Source organism: Bufo gargarizans, chromosome 5 (assembly GCF_014858855.1).
Source record: "Bufo gargarizans isolate SCDJY-AF-19 chromosome 5, ASM1485885v1, whole genome shotgun sequence".
Taxonomy (NCBI): Eukaryota; Metazoa; Chordata; class Amphibia; order Anura; family Bufonidae; genus Bufo; species Bufo gargarizans.
In genome coordinates, this window is record NC_058084.1 from 90,732,231 (window position 1) to 90,756,611 (window position 24,381).

At 44.3% G+C, this 24,381-nt stretch overlaps 1 protein-coding gene across 1 annotated transcript in view; it reads left to right on the forward strand.

Annotated features, from left to right (window-relative positions):
• The window catches only part of STK3 (serine/threonine kinase 3), a 247,563-nt gene extending 226,408 nt beyond the window's left edge, over nt 1–21,155 (forward strand). Inside the window, exon 11 of the mRNA XM_044294570.1 lies at nt 18,424–21,155. Coding sequence (XP_044150505.1) covers nt 18,424–18,582 — 159 coding nt within the window. The 3' untranslated portion in view covers nt 18,583–21,155. The remainder of the gene's footprint in view (nt 1–18,423) is intronic.
• The last annotated feature ends 3,226 nt before the right edge of the window (nt 21,156–24,381 follow it).

Here is a 24,381-nt window from a genome sequence, read left to right on the forward strand (position 1 = left end):
TATGCAATAAATGTATAAGGCCCCTTTCACACGAGCGAGTATTCCGCGCAGGTGCAATGCGTGATGCGAACGCATTGCGCCCGCACGGAATCTGAACCCATTCATTTCAATGGGGCTGTGTACATGAGCCTTGGTTTTCACGCATCACTTGTGCTTTGCGTGAAAATCGCAGCATGTTCTGTATTCTGTAATTTTCATGCAGCCCTGGCCCCATAGAAGTGAATGGGGTGCGTGAAAATCGCATTGCATCCAAAAGCAAGTGCGGATGCGATGCGTTTTTCACGGATGGTTGCTAAGAGATGTTGTTTGTATGCCTTCAGGTTTTTTTATCACGCGCGTGCAAAATGCATTAAATCGTATTCCACCCGTGCGATAAAAACTGAACGCGATCGCATGCAAAACTGAATGCCCTTGCTTGAGAAATGTCGCATTTTTCACTGAACGCATTTGCAACGCATCCGGACCTAATCCACTCACGCTCGTCTGCAAGGGGCCTAAGGAGCGCTTAATTCCCTGAGGACAGGAGCCTGTGGAATTGGTACTCATACCAGCCTTATAGAGCATGAAACTTGTATCGAGTGGCTTATTATTATTTTCTTTTATAATTACACCCACCATAGGGTTGCATTACCACTTCTATAATCACTTACCATATATTGCAGGTAGTCCATGTATTCGAATTGTCCCATAATGTAAATACAGTCTTGTAATATCAAAAGTTTCCACTAGGGAGCAGCAAACCTACTTATAGTGTTGCCTATAGACCTTAGCCCTGTCTCAGGTCTTAAATGGAAGTAGCCTGGCATCATTTCCAGTTTGAAGAAGAATCTGAATTAGCTACCGAACGTTGTCCTTTTCACTGTCGTGCCGCATTTTCGTGGAGAATAAAGCCGAGCTGTTTTGCTATTACTTAAAGCAGAAGAAATTTGCATAATATTTTTTAATAATGAAATATTCAAGGAATGCTAAATGTCAAGTGGCTCTCCTTAATTCATGTAGCTCCCCTTCCTTCCAATGTTTGACACAATACCCAGAAATCTAGGGTGTCTTCTCTTATGGTGACTGAATATAGCAGCCCGTTGACGAAAATAATGGGGCCCAGAGTGTCCCCGACGTCTGTCCTGCTTAGATGTGAATGACCTCCTGGATATCAGAATTTCATCTCCATAGTTCATCCGTCTCAACATGAGATGGAGCAGACCGAGCCTCCATAGCCTTAACGTTCATGGCCGCAATGTCCTTGTTTCACTGGGAAATGCTGGAGTAAATATTTTTTTTTTGCTGAGGTTTTGTAGCTACCGTGAAAAGCAGTGCAGTGTAAGGACCCATACACATGGCGGAATTTGGCATCAGAATTTTGGCATGGACATTGCACCAAAATTCCTTTGCGGGCGGACACATGGTGTCTGCTTTCCATTATTTTCTATGGAGGCTGCGCTGCTATTCACAGACTGGTGGTTTAAAGTTTTAATTATGCCAAAAAAGACTTATCCCTTCTTGGCATCATGTGCATGAGACGACACTGTGCTGGCCACGCCCCCTGCACTGCATTATCTGCTGGCTGAGCTGTCTGCCCTGTGTCTCCCCTCCCACTAGATTCTTTAGCAAAGTTTAATCTCTTCTACCATCAGCAGCACAGACTCGGGGCTGGAGGCTCTGTGTAAGGTACTGAGCAGCTGCAGGGCTTTCTCTTCTCCAGGCAGTGAAGAGACAAATGCTGGGCACAGTATCTTCCCTCCTTATCCTGCAAACACAGAGCTAACAGACTGGAGGAGTTCTGCAGGGCATTGCACAAGAACAGTTAGGGGAAAGATCCTGTGTGTATCAGGAGTGTCATTGTACAGCTGATACTTGTAGTCCTACACATACAACATGAGTATCCCATCAGTCAGACATTTCACTCAGGGTGGCAATCTTAGGCTACTTTCACACTAGCGTTCGGGGCTCCGCTTGTGAGTTCTGTTTGAAGGCTCTCACAAGCGGCCCCGAACGCATCCGTACTGCCCCAATATATTCTGAGTGGATGCGGATCCGCTCAGAATGCATCAGTCTGGCACCGTTTGTCCTCTGCTCAGCAGGCGGACACCCGAACGCTGCTGGGTGTCTGCCTGTCCCCCATTAACTTTCAATGTAAAGTCTGGACGGATCCGTCTGAGCAACTTTCACACTTAGAATTTTTCCTAAAATATAATGCAGACTGATCCGTTCTGAACCGATCCCATCGTCTGCATTATAGGAACGCAAGTGTGAAAGTAGCCTTATTCACTACATTTGCAGAGCAGGGGGAGGGGAAAGGCAGTCTTTGTTGACGCCCACAAATATTCATGAGGAAAACCTCAGATGCCCCCACAACAATACAACTGCATTTCAACAAAGGGCCAGAAGAGGACTCGGGAAATTAGTATTTATTTTATTTTTTTTGGGCCTAAAACTTGCTCAGCTTATGTACGGTATATATTGCTGACCATCAGATTTAAAGTGCTGTGTGTAATAAATAAATAATATATATATATATATATATATATATATATATATTTTTTATTTATTTTTTTATATTTTATTTTTTATATAGCTCTAACCCCTTTAACTAGCCTTTCCCCGACTCCTGCATGCCTAAGCACGGTGTATTCCCCCACTTCTGTACAGTTGCATAGCTAGGCTGTATTGCTGTTCCAGGTTGTAGGATTGCTGATGGTGTAATGGGGGCCATATTAGTTGAAGCCTAACTTTTATTTTATTCTTATTTTATTTTTTACGTTTTTTTATGCTTTTCTAAAATTTAAAGAAATGACATATATGAATATATGTCCTTCCTGGTGTAGTGTCAACTAATAGTTTTACATAGTCACTAGTGGTCTAGATAGAAGTGAATCCTATCATTATTCATATAGAGGACAGGTGGCCCCTGTGTATAGCATCCTCTAGTGGAGCATGCCCTCACAGGAGGCCTAGATCAACCTGAAGATCCCCTCAAGTGCTTAAACGGTCAGTCCATTGCCCCTGTATCATCTGACAAATGGTTGTGCAGACGAGATAGGACTAAGTGAATGTAATTGTGGGAGTGCAGCCCGACTTGGGTAATGTCTCCTGATCCACTGTGAATGGAGATCAAATATATTATGTTAGACGCTAGGTCCCTGCAATAAAAAACAGTGAGAGTGTCATTGTGTGTGTGCCATAGGATGCGACTCTGACCTCTCGCAAAGATGAAATGCTGCGCTAGTTGCACAGATTTACTGACCATATTTGGTCAATTGAGTAATTTTTTTTATGAGACTGTAAAACTCCATGGACTGTGACGGGGCTGTGCAAGGACTGTAAATGCGGCTCTGCTGGGTCCTGACTGATTCCTCAAGTCAGGATTGTGTCTTCTAAAAGAATCCTGAGCCTTATAGGCAATAATTGTGCAGCATTAAAATAATAGGTGAGGCTGTTACACCGTGTATCGTTGTGATGAATGGCATAGTGTCTGTGCCACCTGCTGGCGCTGGGGCACTGCTGTATTTTTGTATTTTTCCTTTTAATTTGTGCTATGGCTCAATATATATTTTCTAGTAAGTGCAATATGAGTGTCTGCCATAATGTTTGGTTTGAGCTACTAAAAGAGAAGTGCACTATTAAAGGGGTTATCCTACAAATTAAAATGTATATATATATATTGATATAGCTAAAATAATACGCACCATTATTTTAACTATATTGATGCAAAATATGCTGCTTTCCTGTGCAATTCTTACCCTTTTTTTTTTCTTCTTTTCTCACCTCTCCCTAGCTCTTGTCTCTTCACTTTCTGTGGGTGGGTTGCAGCTCATCAAGCACCAGCATCTCCCAGGAGTGCACTGCTGTCAGTTCTTGTTATCCCCTTCCTTCTGTCTCACTCCCCTCGCACACAGCCCCAGCGATTCTTCTAATAAATAGCCTTATGGCATGCACTGCTCCCTCCAATTCCTTCTCTACTGTCTAGAGAGAAATATAGCCATATATTTCAATGAATTTAGAGGTAGAGAAGAAGAAATGAAAGGTGTCTGGGCTTCTTGTGCTTCAATATGTGGTTACTTCACCGGCACTGAGAAGGGCATCTGCTAAGCAGTCCACCACTGAACGCAGGAGGAGTTGGACAAGCATTTAGGCCACAGGAGAAACAGCAGGGGGCGCTACCAGAGCAGAAAATGTAATCTACATAAAAAAAAAGTACAGAATTGTTATCTCTTGTATAATGCAGTAATACTTCATTTGTATCACTCCATTATTTGCATAGTAATACTTTTTGTGAGATAACTCCTTTTAATACCTGGGATATAGCTTGCTAGGAAAAAAAAATGGATTATTCTCAGATAAGAAAGGTGTTGTTGTTTTTTTTTTTTGTTTTTTTTTTTAACGAAGATGCACAAAAGTTAAAGAAGCCAGAGAATAGTTGAGAAGACTTAATAGTATTGTCTCATGACTATCATTAATATACTAGGATATGCAATCAGAGTCCACATGGCAGAAGTTCAACTGTCTTAGGCCCCATGCACACGGCCGTGTTTCACAGCCGTGTGCGGGCCGTGGAACCGCGGCCTGGATCCCTCCTGAGAGCAGGAGCGCACTGCGTCACTGGTTGCTATGACGCCGTGCGCTCCCTGCTGCCGGCACAGTACAGTAATACACTGGTATAGATCATATCAGTGTATTACTGTATAGCGGCGGCAGCAGGGAGCGCACGGCGTCATAGCAACCAGTGACGCCGTGCGCTCCTGCTCTCAGGAGGGATCCAGGCCGCGGTTCCACGGCCCGCACACGGCTGTGAAACACGGCCGTGTGCATGGGGCCTTAGTCTGGTATAAAGTGAATTCTGGTGGGCCCATCAGGTTTTGACATCATGAGGCTGTCCACCCTCAAAAACTACTTAGTAAGGCCTCATGCACATGACCGTTGTTTCATTCCGTGTCCGTTGTTCCGTTTTTCGTGATTTTCTGCGGACCCATTGACTTTCAATGGGTCCGTTGAAAACTCGGCTAATGCACCGTTTGTCATCCACATCCGTGATCCGTGGTTCCAGTCCGTCATAAAAATATAACCTGTCCTATTTATATCACCGAAAACGGTTCGCTGACCCATTCAAGTCAATGGGACCGTGAAAAAACGCGGAGGCACACAAGATTGTCATCCGCGTGTCCGTTTTTTCCCTATCATTTGCATGGCAAACTTGACTTAGACTTTTTTTTTTACTTTCCTTCATGTTTGGTGATCCTCCAAAAATAAAGGAAGACACACGGAAACAAAAACGGAACAACGGAACCCCATTTTGCGGAACAGAACACAACAACGGTCGTGTGCATGAGGCCTAAGGCTATTTGAGCAGTTATTTCGATCAGTTATTGTGAGCCAAAACCAGGTGTGAAGCCTTCACAGAGATCAGGTGTAATTATTTGATCTGCACTGGTTCTGTGTTTTTGACCCACACCTGGTTTTGGCTCACAATATCTGATGGAAATAACTGATCGCATAACTGAAGTGTGAACGCAGCCTAAGGCCCCTTTCAGACCAGCGAGTCCCACACTCCGGACTCGCAGTGTGAGTATGCAGCAGCTCCTGTCCTGATCTCCCAGCACTGACGGGGGTCTCATAGCATTATAATGATATATGATGCTATGTAACCCTTAGAGGTCTGGAATGTATTGGATAGCACTGACAGCATTGTGTCAGTATTATCCAATACATCCCAGACCTCTAAGGGTTATACAGACGTGGACAAAATTGTTGGTACCCTTTGGTCAATGAAAGAAAAAGTCACAATGGTCACAGAAATAACTTTAATCTGACAAAAGTAATAATAAATTAAAATTCTATAAATGTTAACCAATGAAAGTCAGACATTGTTTTTCAACCATGCTTCAACAGAATTATGTAAAAAAATAAACTCATGAAACAGGCATGGACAAAAATGATGGTACCCCTAGAAAACACAGAACATAATGTGACCAAAGGGACATGTTAATTCAAGGTGTGTCCACTAATTAGCATCACAGGTGTCTACAACCTTGTAATCAGCCATTGGGCCTATATATATGGCTCCAGGTAATCACTGTGTTGTTTGGTGATATGGTGTGTACCACACTCGACATGGACCAGAGGAAGCAAAGGAAAGAGCTGTCTCAAGAGATCAGAAAGAAAATTATAGACAAGCATGTTAAAGGTAAAGGCTATAAGACCATCTCCAAGCAACTAGATGTTCCTGTGAGTACAGTTGCACATATTATTCATAAGTTTAAGATCCATGGGACTGTAGCCAACCTCCCTGGACGTGGCCGCAGGAGGAAAATTGATGACAAATCTAAGAGACGGATAATCCGAATGGTAACAAAAGAGCCTAGAAAGACTTCTAAAGAGATTCAAGGTGAACTTCATGCTCAAGGAACATCAGTGTCAGATCGCACCATCCGTCGTTGTTTGAGCCAAAGTGGACTACATGGGAGACGACCAAGGAGGACACCATTGTTGAAAACGAATCATAAAAAAGCAAGACTGGAATATGCCAAACTACATGTTGACAAGCCACAAAGCTTCTGGGAGAATGTCCTGTGGACAGATGAGACAAAAATCGAAGTTTTTGCCAAGGCACATCAGCTGTATGTTCACAGACGAAAAAATGAAGCATATCAAGAAAAGAACACTGTCCCTACTGTGAAACATGGAGGAGGCTCTGTTATGTTCTGGGGCTGCTTTGCTGCGTCTGGCACAGGGTGTCTTGAATCTGTGCAGGGTACAATGAAATCTCAAGACTATCAAGGAATTCTAGAGAGAAATGTACTAGCCAGTGTCAGAAAGCTTGGTCTCAGTCGCAGGTCATGGGTCTTGCAACAGGACAATGACCCAAAACACACCGCTAAAAACACCCAAGAATGGCTAAGAGGAAAAAATTGGACTATTCTAAAGTGGCCTTCTATGAGCCCTGACCTCAATCCTATTGAGCATCTTTGGAAGGAGCTGAAACATGCAGTCTGGAAAAGGCACCTTTCAAACCGGACACAACTGGAGCAGTTTGCTCATGAGGAGTGGGCCAAAATACCTGCTGAGAGGTGCAGATGTCTCATTGACAGTTACAGGAAGCGTTTGATTGCAGTGATTGCCTCAAAAGGTTGCGCAACAAAATATTAAGTTAGGGGTACCATCATTTTTGTCCATGCCTGTTTCATGAGTTTATTTTTTTACATAATTCTGTTGAAGCATGGTTGAAAAACAATGTCTGACTTTCATTGGTTAACATTTATAGAATTTTAATTTATTATTACTTTTGTCAGATTAAAGTTATTTCTGTGACCATTGTGACTTTTTCTTTCATTGACCAAAGGGTACCAACAATTTTGTCCACGTCTGTATAGCATCATAAATCATTATAATGCTATGCGACCCCCGTCAGTGCTGGGAGGTCAGAACGGGTGCTCTCGCTGACAGGCTGCGAGTCTGATGCTTGTGACTCGCTTTAGGGCCTGTGTGTCCCTGGTGACCTGTTAACTTGCCTATGGTAAGTGTAGGGTGCTATGTACTTCTGTAGGGCTGCAGGAGTAATAAGAGTCCTCCATATACCAGTATAGGGCTGTACGTTGACTTCTGTTGCCCCATATTTTACTATAAGATTCTATATATACTGTAGTTATACGGTGCCTGTCTCACTATATGACTATATCTGTAATGACTGGGCTCCACATATATAGGGCTGTATATAAAATGACGGTACTCCATATTTGCTCCATAGAGCTGTATCTAAGAGCCGGGAAGCTCTTTCCCATTGTCTTAATGGAGTATTCCTCATCTACCACCAGTGTGGTTACTGCTGATAGTTTGCGGATATGCCCGCTTGTGTTGGCTAGGTCAGGGCTAGGATTTAGGGATTTGTTAGAAGGTGACCTGCTTCCAGGCCTAGTGGCATATCCCGCCAACCTACATTGTACGGTGTGGAGTTTCCCCCCACTCCCCACCGTGACAGTGTGTCCAACAAGGTGGCCCTCAAACTGGACAGATGGTAAGGTCCAGGATGGCATCATAACTCCAGCTCCACAAGACGCTGAAGACCCACTGACCTCAGGCTCCAAGCCCAAGTACTATAAGAGCCCACACCCAGCTCTACCTTGCTCACACTTTAACCCCTTACCCACCAGAATGGGAAGGGACAACAACCTTAAAGGTGAAGTGTGTAAGCATGCTAAAAACTACACATTGCCACCGGCAACAAGCATGCACGGCTAAAGTGTCACGGTCCACTACCACCAGACCATGACACAGCCGTGACACATAACCCGTGGTAGTAGCGGTGGCTTGTAAATAATCCTCTGTTACTTAGGGAAGCGTTCACCTGCATTCATTCATCATCGCAGGCGCTTTTTCTTTTTGATGGGCCAGACAGCAGCTTTATGAAGCAATTATTTATGTCCAGAAGCTTTGTGCTGGAATATAGTATCTGCACGCTCGGATCGATATAATATAGCGCCTTCAGGCAGCTTTCTTTAAAATAAATAGCACCCTGCAGGATACCGGAAATCTCCTCACTGCATGACAGTGATGTCCGGAGTGGCCTTTCAATAATTGAATAACTCCTTAGAGATGTCAGATCAGAATGGGAAACAGACAGCGAAGGAGGAGACGGTGTACTTGAAAGGGAGCGGGATGATTATTACCCTATTAGGCACCTTAATTGGCCCACCGCTTCAATCATATGTGGTTCCATTCATGAAGACCTCTTTTACATGGAGCGATGAGGCAGAGATCCTCAGGTTGTTCGTTATCAGAAGCTCAGAGAGATTTTTTTGTTAGGATTGAATCAGGAAATGTTCCCATCCTATTCCTTTAATAAAGCCTGTCTTCCTCCATTTGCAGCTGTAATAATGATCAGGCTGCGAAAATGACCCCTGATTCAGACCATTAACACGGCTATCATTACCGCAGTCCGACAGCCGTCAGATTGTGGCAATTAATGCAGAGTGTAAGTCCTGCCTTAGAAAATCTTCTCATGTAATGGGTTATATGATGAGAGGTCATAAATTCTTATCTCGTTAGAAAAGCAATGGGTGCTGGGTGATGAATCCTGCCAGTCTTCCCAGCATCCTGTGCAACACCAGAGGAACCTTGGGTGACTTTCCAGAAAGCAGAAGGACTAATGAGGGCTCCTTCTGATTGCACATTACAGGGATCCTGTACTTTAGGCTACTTTCACACTAGCGTTCGTCGGTCCGCTCGTGAGCTCCGTTTGAAGGGGCTCACGAGCGGACCCGAACGCAGCCGTCCAGCCCTGATGCAGTCTGAATGGAGCGGATCCGCTCAGACTGCATCAGTCTGGCGGCGTTCAGCCTCCGCTCCGCTCGCCTCCGCACGGACAGGCGGACAGCTGAACGCTGCTTGCAGCGTTCGGGTGTCCGCCTGGCCGTGCGGAGGCGAGCGGATCCGTCCAGACTTACAATGTAAGTCAATGGGGACGGATCCGTTTGAAGATGCCACAATATGGCTCAATCTTCAGGCGGATCCGTCCCCCATTGACTTTACATTGAAAGTCTGGACGGATCCGTACGAGGCTATTTTCACACTTAGCTTTTATATTCTAAAATAATGCAGACGGATCCGTTTTGAACGGAGCCTCCGTCTGCATTATTATGATCGGATCCGTTCAGAAAGTAGCCTTAAATTATACTAATGTAGGACACGCAGAACATGTGCCGTATACTGCTCTGCTTTTCTTGTACCGTATGTGTTACATAGGAAGGGCCTGGAGACCGCAGCTTGCAGAGTGTTGGTATACACAAGGATGTTTATCCGGGCAGAGGGCATGGCATTCACATATTTCATCCAGACATAGATGCATGGCACAAGGCCTGCGAAAATCGTGCCTACTTGTGAAAAAGCCATAGGCCAGGAGGAGAGCTCTCACTATTTTGACTTTGAATGGAAATAATTTTGTGCTGTCTTTTCTACTATTGAGTACCATTGAACAGTGAAAGTGAAAGACTTGTGGCTACTTCCACTCATTTACCAGCTCAGAGGGTGCCAGGAATAGTGCACCCATCATACATAGAACTTTAAAATGAATGCTAGCTTAAAGGGGTTTTCCAGTCTTTAAATATTGCGCGCAGTCACTTAGTAATCTACTCTCTGCAGCTAAGGGTACTTTCACACTTGCGTTTTTCCTTTCCGGCATAGAGTTCTGTCACAGGGGCTCTATACCGGAAAATAACTGATCAGGCATATCTCCATGCATTCTGAATGGAGAGTAATCCGTTCAGTTTGCATCAGGATGTCTTCAGTTCAGTCGTTTTGACTGATCAGGCAAAAGAGAAAACCGCAGCATGCTACGGTTTTATCTTCGGCGAAAAAACTGAAGACTTGTCTGAATGCCGGATCCGGCATTTTTTCCCATAGGAATGTATTAGTGCCGGCTCCGTCCTTCCGTTCTGCGCATGCGCAGACTGAAAAAGAGGTGAAAAAAAATAAATGACACAGGAAAGACGGATCCGGCATTTCAATGCATTTTTAAGACTGATCAGGATCCTGATCAGTCTTACTAATGCCATCAGTTAGCATACATTTTCCGGCGACGGAACTGCTTTCCGGATCTCTCTGCCGCAAGTGTGAAAGTAGCCTTAGATATCTGTCTCGCATGCAGTCAAATGTCCATGATCCTGATGTTTATCTCTACTTATGCAACCTCCCAAATTCTGAGCATGTGTCACTTCTTGCCCTCCTTAATCTAAAGGATGTCTCACATCCCATAATTTTTATCTGCACAGCTTTTTAGCTTTCCATTTCCCTCCAGTTCTATTGAGGGATTGTGTTTCTCATGCTGGCCAGCAGATTGTGCAGTACTGAGAGCAGCAGCACGGCTTCTCAGTAACAGATGTGTGTGTAATTACAGCACTAGAGGGGCATGCGTGTAGTATCTTAAAGAGAGAAGAGACATCATGGAAACTGTAGTCCTTTGCAAGGTAATCCTAACTACAATAAGCCCAAGGAGCATCAAAACAGAGGTGGTATACAGATCTGGGCAAAATAATGGACATTAAAGGGAATCTATCACAACATACCTGTAACTAAAACCATCTGCCTCTAGCATTGTGTTGTCAGCACATTCTAATACTATTTGTTACATCTCGATATGGAGAAATAAGCCTTTTTATGTTATGCAAATTAGCCAGTTGGTGCAACAAGGGCATTGCCTTTGCACCCTAGGATTCGCTTATATTCTTTGCCAGCTGTGCCCCCACTGCTATAACTGACAGGGCCAGTCAACGTAGACGTACTCACACTTGGCCCTGAAGTCTTGTGGCTGATGTGGGGCATGCACAGTGCATGGCTGCCGATCGCCGGACAAATGTGATCTGCAGCCAAGTAATGCATGTGCCATTGCTCATTCAGGGCCAGCCGTGAGTACATCTACACTGCCTGGCCCTGCCAGTCAGTAAGGTGGGGGCGTGGCTGGCAGAGAAAATGAATGGAATATCGGGTTCATTGCACCAAAGAGCTAATTTGCATAACATAAAAAATGCTTATTTGCAGGACGTCCCGCCTGACAGCACATGGGAGGATGTCTATCCCCATCTTTGTAGGGACAGAAAGTGAGACAAGTTTAAAAGGTCCCACCCACCAGTGTCTTCCTGCCCCTACAGGGATAGGGAGTGAGCACCCATTGCGGTGTACCTAAACAAGAAGAAAGAAAACTTATATGAGCTCGAGCTGGTCGGGGGATGTCCAGTCTCCCCTCACAGCTCGAAAACAGGGAGCTCAGCTAGCTACCCCTCTGGGGGTTCTCTAGCACACCTCATCTTACCTTTTTGGGCCACAGTAGATGAGAGGCTGAGGCCGCTTCCCCTCCGGGGGCTCTCGGCTCGGCAGACTCCTTCTACTCCTTTAACCAGGCAATGGCACACGTGACGACGGCGTCTGACATCACTTCCTGCATCAGCACACGTACTGGAAGTAACGAAAACAAGATGGCAGCTAGTACGCTGCAGACCCAGCAACTGCGGTCTCGCGTACGGGGTCGAATCCCCCCTGGGGGGGGGGGGGTTTGAGTCCCCTGAAGACAGAGGAGGATGGACAAGGAAGGCAAGACCCATGAAAAGGGGGAAACCGCTCCTAGATAGGTCTACAAACCCTACCATGGAGGCCCTTATGTCTTCTAAGGCTGAGCCAGTCTCTGACACCTTTGCAGAGGGGCATGTAAGTTCTTCCTTCCCCCTTTTTTTTTTTAACAAGAAAAAGGGGCTTCTTCGGTTGTTTCCTAGGTGGAAAAAGAGGCGGGACATAAATCCCTGCCAGAACCTAGGAAAAGTCTCTCTTCCTGCACCCGTAAGGAAGAGGATTCAAATAGAGTTGGATTTAGATGAGCATTTGGAAGGGCCGTATTTATCTGTAGGCGAGGTAGATTATGAATGTCCGCCTCCAGTTGCTATGGACAACTCGAAAAAATATTTATTTTTCTTAGAGGACTTAGACTCCTTGCTATCAGCAGTAAGAGAGACTAAGGAGGTGAAAGCAGGAAATGAAATCAATACAAGATGAAATGTTCGGGGGCTTGAGGGCTAAGAGGAGGAAATTATTCCCTGTTAATTGCAATTTAAAAGAAATGATTTTGGAAGAGTGGAAAGATACAGAAAGAAAATTATCTATCCCAAGAGAATTCAAAAATCGTCTTTTATTCAATCCAGATGATACTAAGCTATGGGACAACATCGCTAAAATAGATGTTCAAGTAGGCAAAGTTGCAAAAAAATCTATTCGCTTTGAGGACTCCTCACATTTGAAGGATCCTAAGAGTAGGAAAACCAAAGGTCTTCTTAAAAGAGCTTGGGAATGTTCTTCAGCTCTGATCAACACTAATATTGCGGCTCCATCTGTAGCCAGAGCGATGGGGCTGTGGTTAAATCAGTTGGAAAACCATCTTGAACTAAAAACAGCCAGGGAAGAGATTCTTGACTGTCCCGCTCTTAAAGATTACTCCAGCTTTCTTAGTGGATACCTCAGTCTGTTCGGTTCGCGGCCAAGAATGATACATTAGCAAATACTTCCAGGAGGGCTCTATGGCTAAAACTGGTCTGGTGACATTACTTCAAAAAAACAAGTTATGTTCCATTCCATTTTTGAGTTCCTATGTGTTCAGACCAGTATTAGACACGATTCTAGAAAAGGCAGCCGACAGGAAAAAAGGTGTCCCAGAAGAAAAACCTAGGAAGACCCAGTCCTTTCGGAAAACGCCAAGACAAGCGCAACATTTTCTGTTCGAGGAAATGTTAAGACCATAAGATATAGCTACCCTAAAGGTGTGAAAGGCAAGAGGGTTCCTACTCAATCCGAATACCTCCAATAACACAGGGAAGCAATGACGCCTGACCAGTAGGAGTAAGGTTGCGATTCTTCAGTCAAAAATGGACTCTGATCTCTGGGTAGTTCAGGCGATTCAAGAGGGCTACAAGTTAGAGTTCAGATCCCTTCCTCCTCCAAAAATTTTGTGTAACGATCCCTCAAACAACCAGATGGCACAGGATATACAAAAATTATCCAGCATAAAAAAAAACATAATTCCAGTCCCAACAATTCAAAGACCATTACTCGAAACTGTTTCTGATAAAAAAAAAAAAAATGGATGTGTCATTCAGGACTATCATAAATCTGAAATTTGTAAACAGGTGGATCAGTTACTACAGGTTCAAGATGGAATCAATCCAGACAGCAACCCCTCTGATCACACCAGGGGCGTTAATGTGCACAATAGACCTTATGGACGCTTAGTACCACATTCCCATACATCTGGATTATCATCAATATCTCAGGTTTGCAGCATAGATAGACAACATAGTATATCACTACCAATTTCAGTGTCTACCCTTCGGGATTTCATCGGCCATTACAAATTTTTACCAAAATAGTAGTGGAAATAATGGCCTATTTGAGACAACTGAGCATAATCATCGTCCCTTATCTAGACAATTTTCTTTTGGCAGCAAGACAGAACATCTTCAGACAACTCTAAATCTATTTAACAACCTGGGGTGGCTGATCAATTTAAAAAAAAATCAGATCTCCAGATGGATTACAGAATTTATTTTCTGTGGACGCTTCTGGATTCTGTAAAACAAGCTTACTTCCAACACCCAAACGATTGGCGTTCATAACGGTTCCATCAGGGAAGCGATGCATGTGTTAGGAAATAATGACGTTCTGTATTCCCATGGTGCCTTGGGCGCAGTTTCGTTCCAGACCTCTACAAAATCTGATCCTCTCCAGATGGGGCAGAAACCCAATGTCCTTAGACAGGAGGATTTTACTACCAACGAAAATAAAAAAAAATACTCTAAACTGGTGGATAGAGCCAGTAAATCTTCAAAAAGGAGTACTCTGGAACAAAAATCCATTCATGGTAGTAACTACCGATGCCAGCCTAAGAGGCTGGGAAGCCCAAGTAGAAGACCAGTTTTTTCAAGGAGAATTGTCCTTGATAGAAAAACAAAGATCCTCGAATGCAAGAGAACTAACAGCAGTTCTGAAAACATTAAAAGTAGCAAGCCAGAGTCTGAGGGGCTACATCTAAAAATCTTGTCAGACAATATGACCACAGTATGTTACCTCAGACACCAAGGAGGAACACAAAACGCTCAGCTTCAAAGGATTGTGAATCGGATTATCATCTGGGCTCAGAACAATGTACTATCACTCTCGGCCTTACACCTGAGAGGGGTGGAAAACATTACGGCGGATTTCCTAAGGAGAGAAAACATTTTTTACTAGGAGAATGGATGTTGAACAAACAGGTTTTTCGGATGCTGTGCCACAAATGGGGATCTCCTCAGGTGGATCTATTCGCTTCCAGGAAGAATACTCAGACAGACTTCTTTTCTCTAAACCACAAGGAAAGCAAGCATATGCCTTTCCACCAATTCCTCTCATCCTAGCAGTTCTGCGAAAGATCGAGAGCCCAGGGAAAATCATATTTATAGGACCAGCATGGCTAAAGAGAAGTTGACATCCCCTCCTAAAAAAGATGGCCTTAGAGGAGCCAGTATCACTACCGTTGATTCCGAACCTTCTTTCCCAGGGACCAATATTTCATCCAGATCTGAAGAAATTGAATCTGAAAGCATAGATCCTATAAGGCTAATGCTAAAATGGCAGGGTTATTTGATGCTGTTATTTCAGCACTACAAAAGAGCCGTAATCCGGTAACATCGGCAATATACAATAAGATTTGGAAAAAATTTGGTTATCAGTAGTCCACCCAGGCTGTTCATCCCCTTCAGTAGCACAAATCTTTCACAGATTTTTTCACAGAAGGGATTTGATCTAGGGCTGAAGCCTAGCATTCTGAAAGTACAGATTTCACCCTTATCCGCCTTTTTCGACTACCCTTTAGCCGAACATCAGTGGATTAAGAGATTCATAAAAGCTATAAGCAGATTGAGGCCCACCTTAAGACAGACTATTCCACCTTGGGATCTTTCGCTAGTACTAAATGCCCTATGTGAAGCTCCCTTTGAACCGATTATATATCCCTAAAACACTTATCATGGAAAGCTGCATTTTTGGTAGCAAGAATAGGGGAGATTCAGGCCCTATCTATAAGAGAACCTTAGGGCTCTTTCACACTTGCGTTGTCCGGATCGTGTACTCCATTTGCCGAAATTACACGCCGGATCCGGAAAAACGCAAATGAACTGAAAGCATTTGAAGACGGATCAGTCTTCAAAATGCGTTCAGTGTTACTATGGCAGCCAGGACGCTATTAAAGTCCTGGTTGCCATAGTAGTAGGGGGGAGCAGTATACTTACCGTCCGTGCGGCTCCCGGGGCGCTCCAGAGTGACGTCAGAGCGCCCCATGTGCTCACGTCATCCATGCGATCACGTCATCTATGCGCGTGGGGCGCCCTGACGTCACTCTGAAGCGCCCCGGGAGCCGCACGGACGGTAAGTATACTGCTCCCCCGGGAGCCACTACACTTTACCATGGCAAACAGGACTTTAGCGTCCTGGCAGCCATGGTAACCATTCAAAAAAAGCTAAACGTCGGATCCGGTAATGCGCCGAATTGACGTTTAGTTTAAGGCCGGATCTGGATTAATGCCTTTCAATGGGCATTAATTCCCGATCCGGCCTTGCGACAAGTGTTCAGGATTTTTGGCCAGAGCAAAAAGCAGTATTTTCTCTGGCCAAAAAACGTTCCGGTCCGGAACTGAAGACATCCTTATGCATCCTGAACGGATTTCTCTCCATTCAGAATGCATGGGGATAATCCTGATCAGGATTCTTCCGGCATAGAGCCCCAACGACGGAACTCTATGCCGGAACAGAACAACGCAAGTGTGAAAGAGCCCTTACTTGAGAATTTTGGATGATAGATTCATTTTAAAACTATATCCAGCCTTTATACCTAAAGTGGTAACATTTTTTCATAGGGAACAAAAAATAATACTGCCCTCTTTCTGTGCCTCCTCTGGAAATCCCTGAAAGGCGCGGTTTCACTGCCTAAACGTACGGAGAACTGTTCTTAAATATCTACAGGAAACAGATACTGAAAGAAAGGACTCTAACCTTTTTGTCCAGTTTGGAGAAGGCAGTAGAGGGAAAAAAGTCACCAAAAGTACATTAACCAGATGGATCAAGCAGACTATTCAAGAGGCCTATCGACTTCAGAACAAACCCTGTCTGGTCTCTATTAGGGCTCATTCTACCAGGGCGATATCTACCTCCTGGGCAGAAAGGTCATGCGCTATGGTAGACCAAATTTGCAAAGCAGCAACTTGGTCTATCAATGGCACTTTTTGTAGACACTACAGATTGGACTTACTGACCAGTCATAAATTGACCTTTTGGTTGGAAGGTCCTTTTAAGCTGTGGCCCCTCCCTAATAGGTTAATTTGGTACATCTCCCATGTGCTGTCATGGGGGACATCCTGGAAATCAGTAATTGGACTTACCAGTAATTGTTTTTCCAGGAGTCCAACATGACAGCACTCCTATTACCCTCCCATGTTATTTGATTTTGCAGTGTGAAGTTAACATTGTAAGATGTGACAAAGAAAAAATAAATCTTAGTGGCATCTATCCGTGTAGTAATTTAGACAACACAGGTGAATGGAGGGGGGCGGGCTTTTAAACTTGCCTCACTTTCTCACAGAGATGGGGATGGACATCCTCCCATGTGCTCTTATGTTGGACTCCTGGAAAAACAATTACCATTAAAGGGCTTCTGTCAGCCCACTAAACCGTTTTTTGTTTTTTTGTTAATATTAATCCCTACACTGCAAGCTCCCTGTACATATGCTAAATATTCATTTTTGTTCAGTAGATTTTGTTAAAAATCAAGTTTTATAATATGTAAATTACCTTGCTACCGGCAAGTAGGGCGGCTACTTGCTGGTAGCAGCCGCATCCTCCTCTCATCATGACGCCCCCTCCGCCGTTTGATTGACAGGGCCAGGGAACGGGTTCGTTCTCTGCTGGCCCTGTTTGAATTCAAAATATCGCGCCTGCGCCGTACCTTTCTTTAATCGGTGCAGGCGCACTGAGAGGCGGCCGCTCTGTCGGCCGCTCCATCCTCAATGCGCCTGCGCCGGGTGTAGATGTGACGTCATCGGCGCAGGCGCACTGAGAGGCGGCCGCTCTGTCGGCCGCTCCATCCTCAATGCGCCTGCGCCGATGACGTCACATCTACACCCGGCGCAGGCGCATTGAGGATGGAGCTGCCGCCTCTCAGTGCGCCTGCGCCGATTAAAGACCGGTACGGCGCAGGCGCGATATTTTGAATTCAAACAGGGCCAACAGAGAACGATCCCGTTCCCTGGCCCTGTCACTCAAACGGCGGAGGGGGCGTCATGATGAGAGGAGGATGCGGCTGCTACCAGCAAGTAGCCGCCCTACTTGCCGGTAGCAAGGTAATTTACATATTATAAAACTTGATTTTTAACAAAATCTACTGAACAAAAATGAATATTTAGCATATGTACAGGGAGCTTGCAGTGTAGGGATTAATATTAACAAAAAAAAAAAAACGGTTTAGTGGGCTGACAGAAGCCCTTTAAGTCTAATTCTAATTACTGATTTGTCTGAATTAGGTGAATTTATTGCGATTGGACAAATGGCATTAGAATCTGCAGACGAGCACACATCTACAGAGGCAGATGGTTTTTTGTTGCAGGTATGTGGTGATAGATTCCTTTTAAGGGGCTACTTCTCAGCTATGGAGACATCACCTGGTGAGCATTCAGTCACATGTAGCTACTTTGCTGTGTTTTTCATAAACTTGTAGAACCCTTTTAATGTTTTATGTGATTGGCTAAAAAGTTGAAACTGGAGAATAAGAGAGGACTCTTCCCTACCTGATATGCATTGCTAATACGACTTTTGCTGTATTTGTGATTGATGTGTTTTCAGAGGCTAACAGATATTCTCCAATTTTGCCAACAGCTGAAGAATTTAAGCTTTGAGGAGCTGCAGATGAGGCTAAAAGCTCTGGACCCCATGATGGAGCGCGAGATAGAAGAATTGCGGCAGAGGTACACGGCAAAGAGGCAGCCCATTCTTGATGCAATGGACGCCAAGAAGCGGAGGCAACAGAACTTCTGAGAAGGGTTTCATCTCTTAGTCACATATGGACATAAGCAATTTGTAGGAACTCCAGAAGTAAAACCTGTGGTCACATCACACAAATGCTTTCCTCAGCGAAGCAGTGGTTGAGTAAACTTGTGTGTATATTTCTCCATCTTTGCAGAGAACTTTGAATGTTTTTCCTCCTCTTTCTCGATAACTGTGTGCGAAGGGCCTAAGAATTATGTCTTTAGGTCCTACAGACGACTTCTTTCCCCATCTTCCCTTGGCTTTCGCTCCATTGCTTTGGCCACGGACATGTTTTTCCTGATTCTTTTAACTAGCGTTATACGCCCTAGGCTTTGCATGTCGTATTGTAGAGGAGGGGGAAGACATTTCCATGAACTCACCTGGAGCCAGCATAGTCTTTTAATATTCCTTCATATCAGAGTTTTCAGGGACTTGTGTTCGCACCTTGGTAAATATTAATTTGCCTTAAAGTTACAACATATCTATTTATTTCTGTGTTTTACATTTGAGTGTGACGGACATTAGTGACCAAATGTGTTCTGTACTTTTTTGTTTCCGTTTTTTTTTATCATCGTGATTCGAAAATCCGGGCATAATGTATGTTAGTCTGCTCACTCAGTCTTGTTGCTAAAGCTTCACAGTCTGGACACTTTGAAGGGGGTATTGTATTAGTGTTACCTTTCTGGAGAAATGTAAGAAGCCTTCCACAGGCTATATCATAGTATCAAATCATAGTTTTTAACAGAAAAATGAAAATTTTCAGTGTAATTATTTGCTGGCGCCATAAATCCATATTGCTTTCCTCCCCCAACACATACACACACCTTTTCTATGTACTCAGAGGCAGCAGGGAACCTGAATGGAGCAGGGGTTGTAACCATGCTGAATTACAGTTCTGCAAGAGATCCTTGAGGTTTTTTTGGTTTTTTTTTTGTTTTTTTTTATACTTTTCTTTGTTTTCAAACAAGTCTATACCTGATCTTTTTTTGTCTCTAAATCGGAATAGACAGCATTTTCTTTGTAAGGTTTCGGCTTAATTTTCAAAACTTAAAGGAACAATAAGCATAGACAATTTGCAAAATTGCCAGCAGTTCGCGGCCGCTCCTTTAGGCTCTATGGTACTACTGGAAAGAAGCCAAGTACAGCACTCTATCTGTGGCAGTGCCATAGAGTTGAATGGAGTCGCAGTGTGCATGCATGACCGTTGGTCCATTCCCTCCAACACCTAATTGCTTTGATGGTTCGGCGGTCTGACCTCCACTAATAACATATTTATCCCTATCCTTTGGTTATGGTGTCACTGTTGTGTCTACAGTGGGAGACAATAAATGTTAAGCTCCTCACTTTTCCATATCCCTGCTGCTTCATATAAAAATGGAAGATTATAAAAGCCCCTTTACATAGGCCAACCTGAACAGGCATTCCCGATAGTTGCCTGCTCGTCAGCAGTCATCTCCACTGTATGAGGATGAGCAGTCTCTACTACTGATCGCTCGTCCTCATACAGACACATTGGGCGTCCCCTTCTCGCCCGCACTATGGCCACTTTTCTAGACCTGGTGTGAGCGGGGAAAAGTCGCAGATTGCGCCGCAAATGACCTCTACGCTGCAATCTGCGCCAGAAATACGCCTAATATAGGTATATTTCTGGATAGGAAATGGCACCCATTCTTTCTGGACAGCAGATCCCCGTTTGCACCGTAGGATCTGCTGCCCAGAAACCATGATTTTGGCGTTCACATCAATGATGTTTTCATCGATGAACGATGTATGGTCTGTCCGCCGACATGATGTATTTGGGAAGCGAGCGAATGTTTTAGCTTTTTTTTTTTTTTTTTTTTTTTAAACTTGTCCAAGATGAGACCATTTCTACGTCTTTATAATCAGCGTTTCTCCCCATTGCTTTGATGTGACTTTTCCGGATCAGATTACTTGTCAGGGCGATTCTCGCCTCTTCCACTGTCACAGAATAAAGCATTAAATACGATAGATGCAGCCAGATTCTTGTAATTGCTACAGTCCGTGACATCGGTGCTGTAAAGCAGGTAATGATTTCCCAAGACCTTTGATATTATTAAATGTTAGCTTCGTGAGCTGCAGTTCTAAGCAGCGCACATTCATATACTGCAGAGCGTAACATGGATGTTAGATGTCCACCGCACCGGTCTGCACTGACATTTCATGCCGGGCTTGCAGCTTGGAGGGATGTCATCTACAACTCAGCGTGTGGATTTACCAGTGTAAAATATCGGCTATATTAGCATTTTATAGCATGTTTGATGGATGGACCCCCTCCTCTTACATGTAGCAAATGCTGTGTGTTTCTTTCCTCTTCCTACATCTGCTGCTTCTTATTTATTCTCACTCTGTACATGTGCCCACCTACGACTGTCTGGGATTAGGGAAAAAAAATAAGTGTTCTGTTATTTTGTCCAAAAACAGCACCACTTTTGTCCATAGGATGTGTCCGGCTTAGGCGACTTTCACACCTGCATTAGGTGCGGATCCGTCTGGTATCTGCACAGACGGATCCGCACCTATAATGCAAACGCTTGTATCCGTTCAGAACGGATCCGTTTGCATTACCATGATTCCTGATAATGCAAACGGATCCGTTTTGACTTACACTGAAAGTCAATGGGAGGCGGATCCGTTTTCAATTGCACCATATTGTGTCAGTGAAAACATATCCGTCCCTATTGACTTACATTGTAAGTCAGGACGGATCCGTTTGGCTCCGCATCGTCAGGCGGACATCAAAACGCTGCAAGCTGAGTTTTGGTGTCCGCCTCCAGAGCGGAATGGAGGCTGAACGGAGGCAAACTGATGCATTCTGAGCGGATCCTTATCCATTCAGAATGCATTGGGGCTAAACTGATCCGTTTTGGGCCGCTTGTGAGAGCCTTGAAACGGATCTCACAAACGGACCCAGAAACGCCAGTGTGAAAGTAGCCTTAGAGACAGGTGTTGTTTTTGCTCAACCTGGACAGCCGCTTTAAGGAGGGACCACCTCGCAGGAATGCACAGTTGTGTTTGCAGAAGAAAACCACTAGGTCACATCAGCGTTAACTACTGTTACATGACGGGTATTGACCCCTTTAATCTTAATATAAATGTCCTCCTGATTTTATTGATTTTTGTCCAGTAGTTTTAGGTTGTCTTAATGCTTAAAGGATTTTTCTGTATCCTCCATGCAGAATAAATGTGGTATACCCACATCAGGAAAAAGGGGTCCACTTCTTTTTTTGCGTGGGAGAAGGAGAAAATCACTTAAAGGGGTTGCCCCATTGCAGCCTTTCATGGCGGAGATAGAAATAACCACAAAAGGGTCGGCTCAGGGTGGCTGGAATTATGGAAATGTCCGAGCAGCCACGTTATGCAGATATTATCCACTAGAAGCAATGCTTGTATAATATGGTGTAAAAAGGAGCCTACCATAAGGCATCGGACAGAATTACTCCATATGAAAACAGAGACATATGGCGTTACAGCAGTGAAGTGTATGGGTGTTGCGTTATGGCTCCTTTTGACTCCAACTTTGCTCAGTGCCATAATATGAGCCCTAAGTATTAGCCTGTGATGTCCTGCACAACGTTCACCAGAACACTTTGTATTCCTTGGCCAGCAAGCTCAATAATATCTAGGTTTAAGGCTCATGCACACGACCGCTTTTTTTCCCGTTCCGTTCATGTCCAATTCTTGTCCGTTTTGAAGAAAAGGAACAGACATTGTTACAAAGGATCTGCCAAAAAAACAGAGGCAACACAGATGTCGTGTGCATGAGCCCTTAACCTGAAACAGAAAAAAATCCATGCTGCCGAATCCAGCTTTTTGCCGGCAGTCAGGCTCGGGAACAATCATCTTTGTGTACATTTCACCAGTCAATTGGCTAACCTGATCGCAACCCGGTGTCTACAGCCATCCTCATGCAGACTGCTTTAAAGTCCTGAGTCTCGCTATCTTGTTTTTAGGACTCTGCCTACAGGAAAGAGCAGTGAATTTTATTGTACGTTTTATTCCATAAACTGGTGCTTTTTCCGGCCGACAGAACATATTGTAAAGCTTACATTTAGGGACCATTAGCTGTACATAACCAAAGAAATAATATCACTGCAATCCGAACACCGTGCCCTATAAGTGTGATCAGGGCCTTCCTTTTTATCCTGGAATTTATACAGCAGGCAGGCACAATGTCACAGCGCTGCCGTTGGGATGGAAAGCTCTTTGTAGCACCCTTTACACTGTGGGCATATTCTCGGAGTCAGCCTACTTGGCTGTCTAGCATTGTTTGAGCGACGGACGCAGCAGCGTGACCTTGGAAAAAGCAGCCTGCAGAGTCGGCGCGGGTCCTTCTGTTTACAGTGCTGCCAGCTCGGCGTGTGATCTACTGAACTATTGTTTCTTCTACTGCCTTATAGGACCCAAATGTCAACATGTGCCTTCAGTGTGCGAGGACACCCGGCTGGCTTATTCCTAACTTGGTGACCAGAGATTTTACAGAGGACCTGTCATTTTTCCTGAAATGTCTGTTCTACTAAACGCTTGCATTCCCCCTCCCCTGAAATAGCACTCATAATATGATTAAGGGATCCTGCACACCACTGTTTCCATTTTTGCAGTCCACAAAATACAGATACCGGCCGAGAGCCTCCTGCCTTATTTTTTTTCCTCCTCCTGCAGAAATGTCTGCAAAACAGAAAAGAATAGGACATATTTAATTTTTTTTGCCAGACCGTGGAAAGGACTTACAGATGTGGACAGCCCATGGGTGTGCGGCCCTATTGAAATTGATGCTTCCACAAAAAATGCAGATATGGCTGTGTGCATGAGCCCTCAAAGGAATTTGTCGCTAGGCTTCTGCTGATGAGGGCGGCATAAAGTAGTGACATGACCCCGATTGTCACTTACCAGCTTTCTTAGGGTACTTTCACACTAGCGTTTTTCTTTTCCGGCGCTGAGTTCCGTCCTAGGGGCTCAAATCCGGAAAAGAATGATCGGTTTTATCCCCATGCATTCCGAATGGAGAGTAATCCGTTCAGGATGTCTTCAGTTCAGTCTTTTTGACTGATCAGGCTTTTCAGAAAACAGTAGCATGTTGTATTTTTACCTCCGGCCAAAAATCCTGAACACTTTGACTGAACGCCGGATCCGGTCTTTTTCCCATTGACTTGCATTAACGCCGGATCCGGCTTTTGCGTGTTAAACCCGAAAAATGTAAAAAAAAATTAAAGTCCATAAATGGCAGATCCGTTTTTTCCAATGCATTTTTTTCATTGTGATCAAAATCCTGATCACGATTCAAATGTAATCCGTTTTCACACGTTTTTACGGATCCGGCGGGCAGTTCCGGTGTCGGAATTGAACGCCGGATTTAAACAACGCTAGTGTAAAAGTAGCCTTACGCAGTATTTCTCATAATATCACTGTTCATGAGCTGATCACAAGTTGGGCCAGGAGTCCTGTCAATGATGAGTACGTTCTACAGTCTTCAATATTCATCTGGTCCTACTCGCCCCTGCCCAACTGCTACTGATGAACACTTTTTTTCTCAAGCACAATCATAAGGAGAAAGCTGTCAATCAGCGCTGGGTGGAGCCGGCAACTCATGACAGTGAGGACTGTGCTCGGTTCCTACTGCACTGTAACCAGCGTGTCTGTATACCGTATTTTTCGCCGTATAAGACGCACCGGCCTATAAGACGCACCTAGGTTTTTGAGGAGGAAAATAAGAAAAAAAATATTTTGAACCAAAAAGGTGTGCTTTTGGTGGGTTTTGAACTAATTGTGGTCTGTGGGTGACGCACTGTT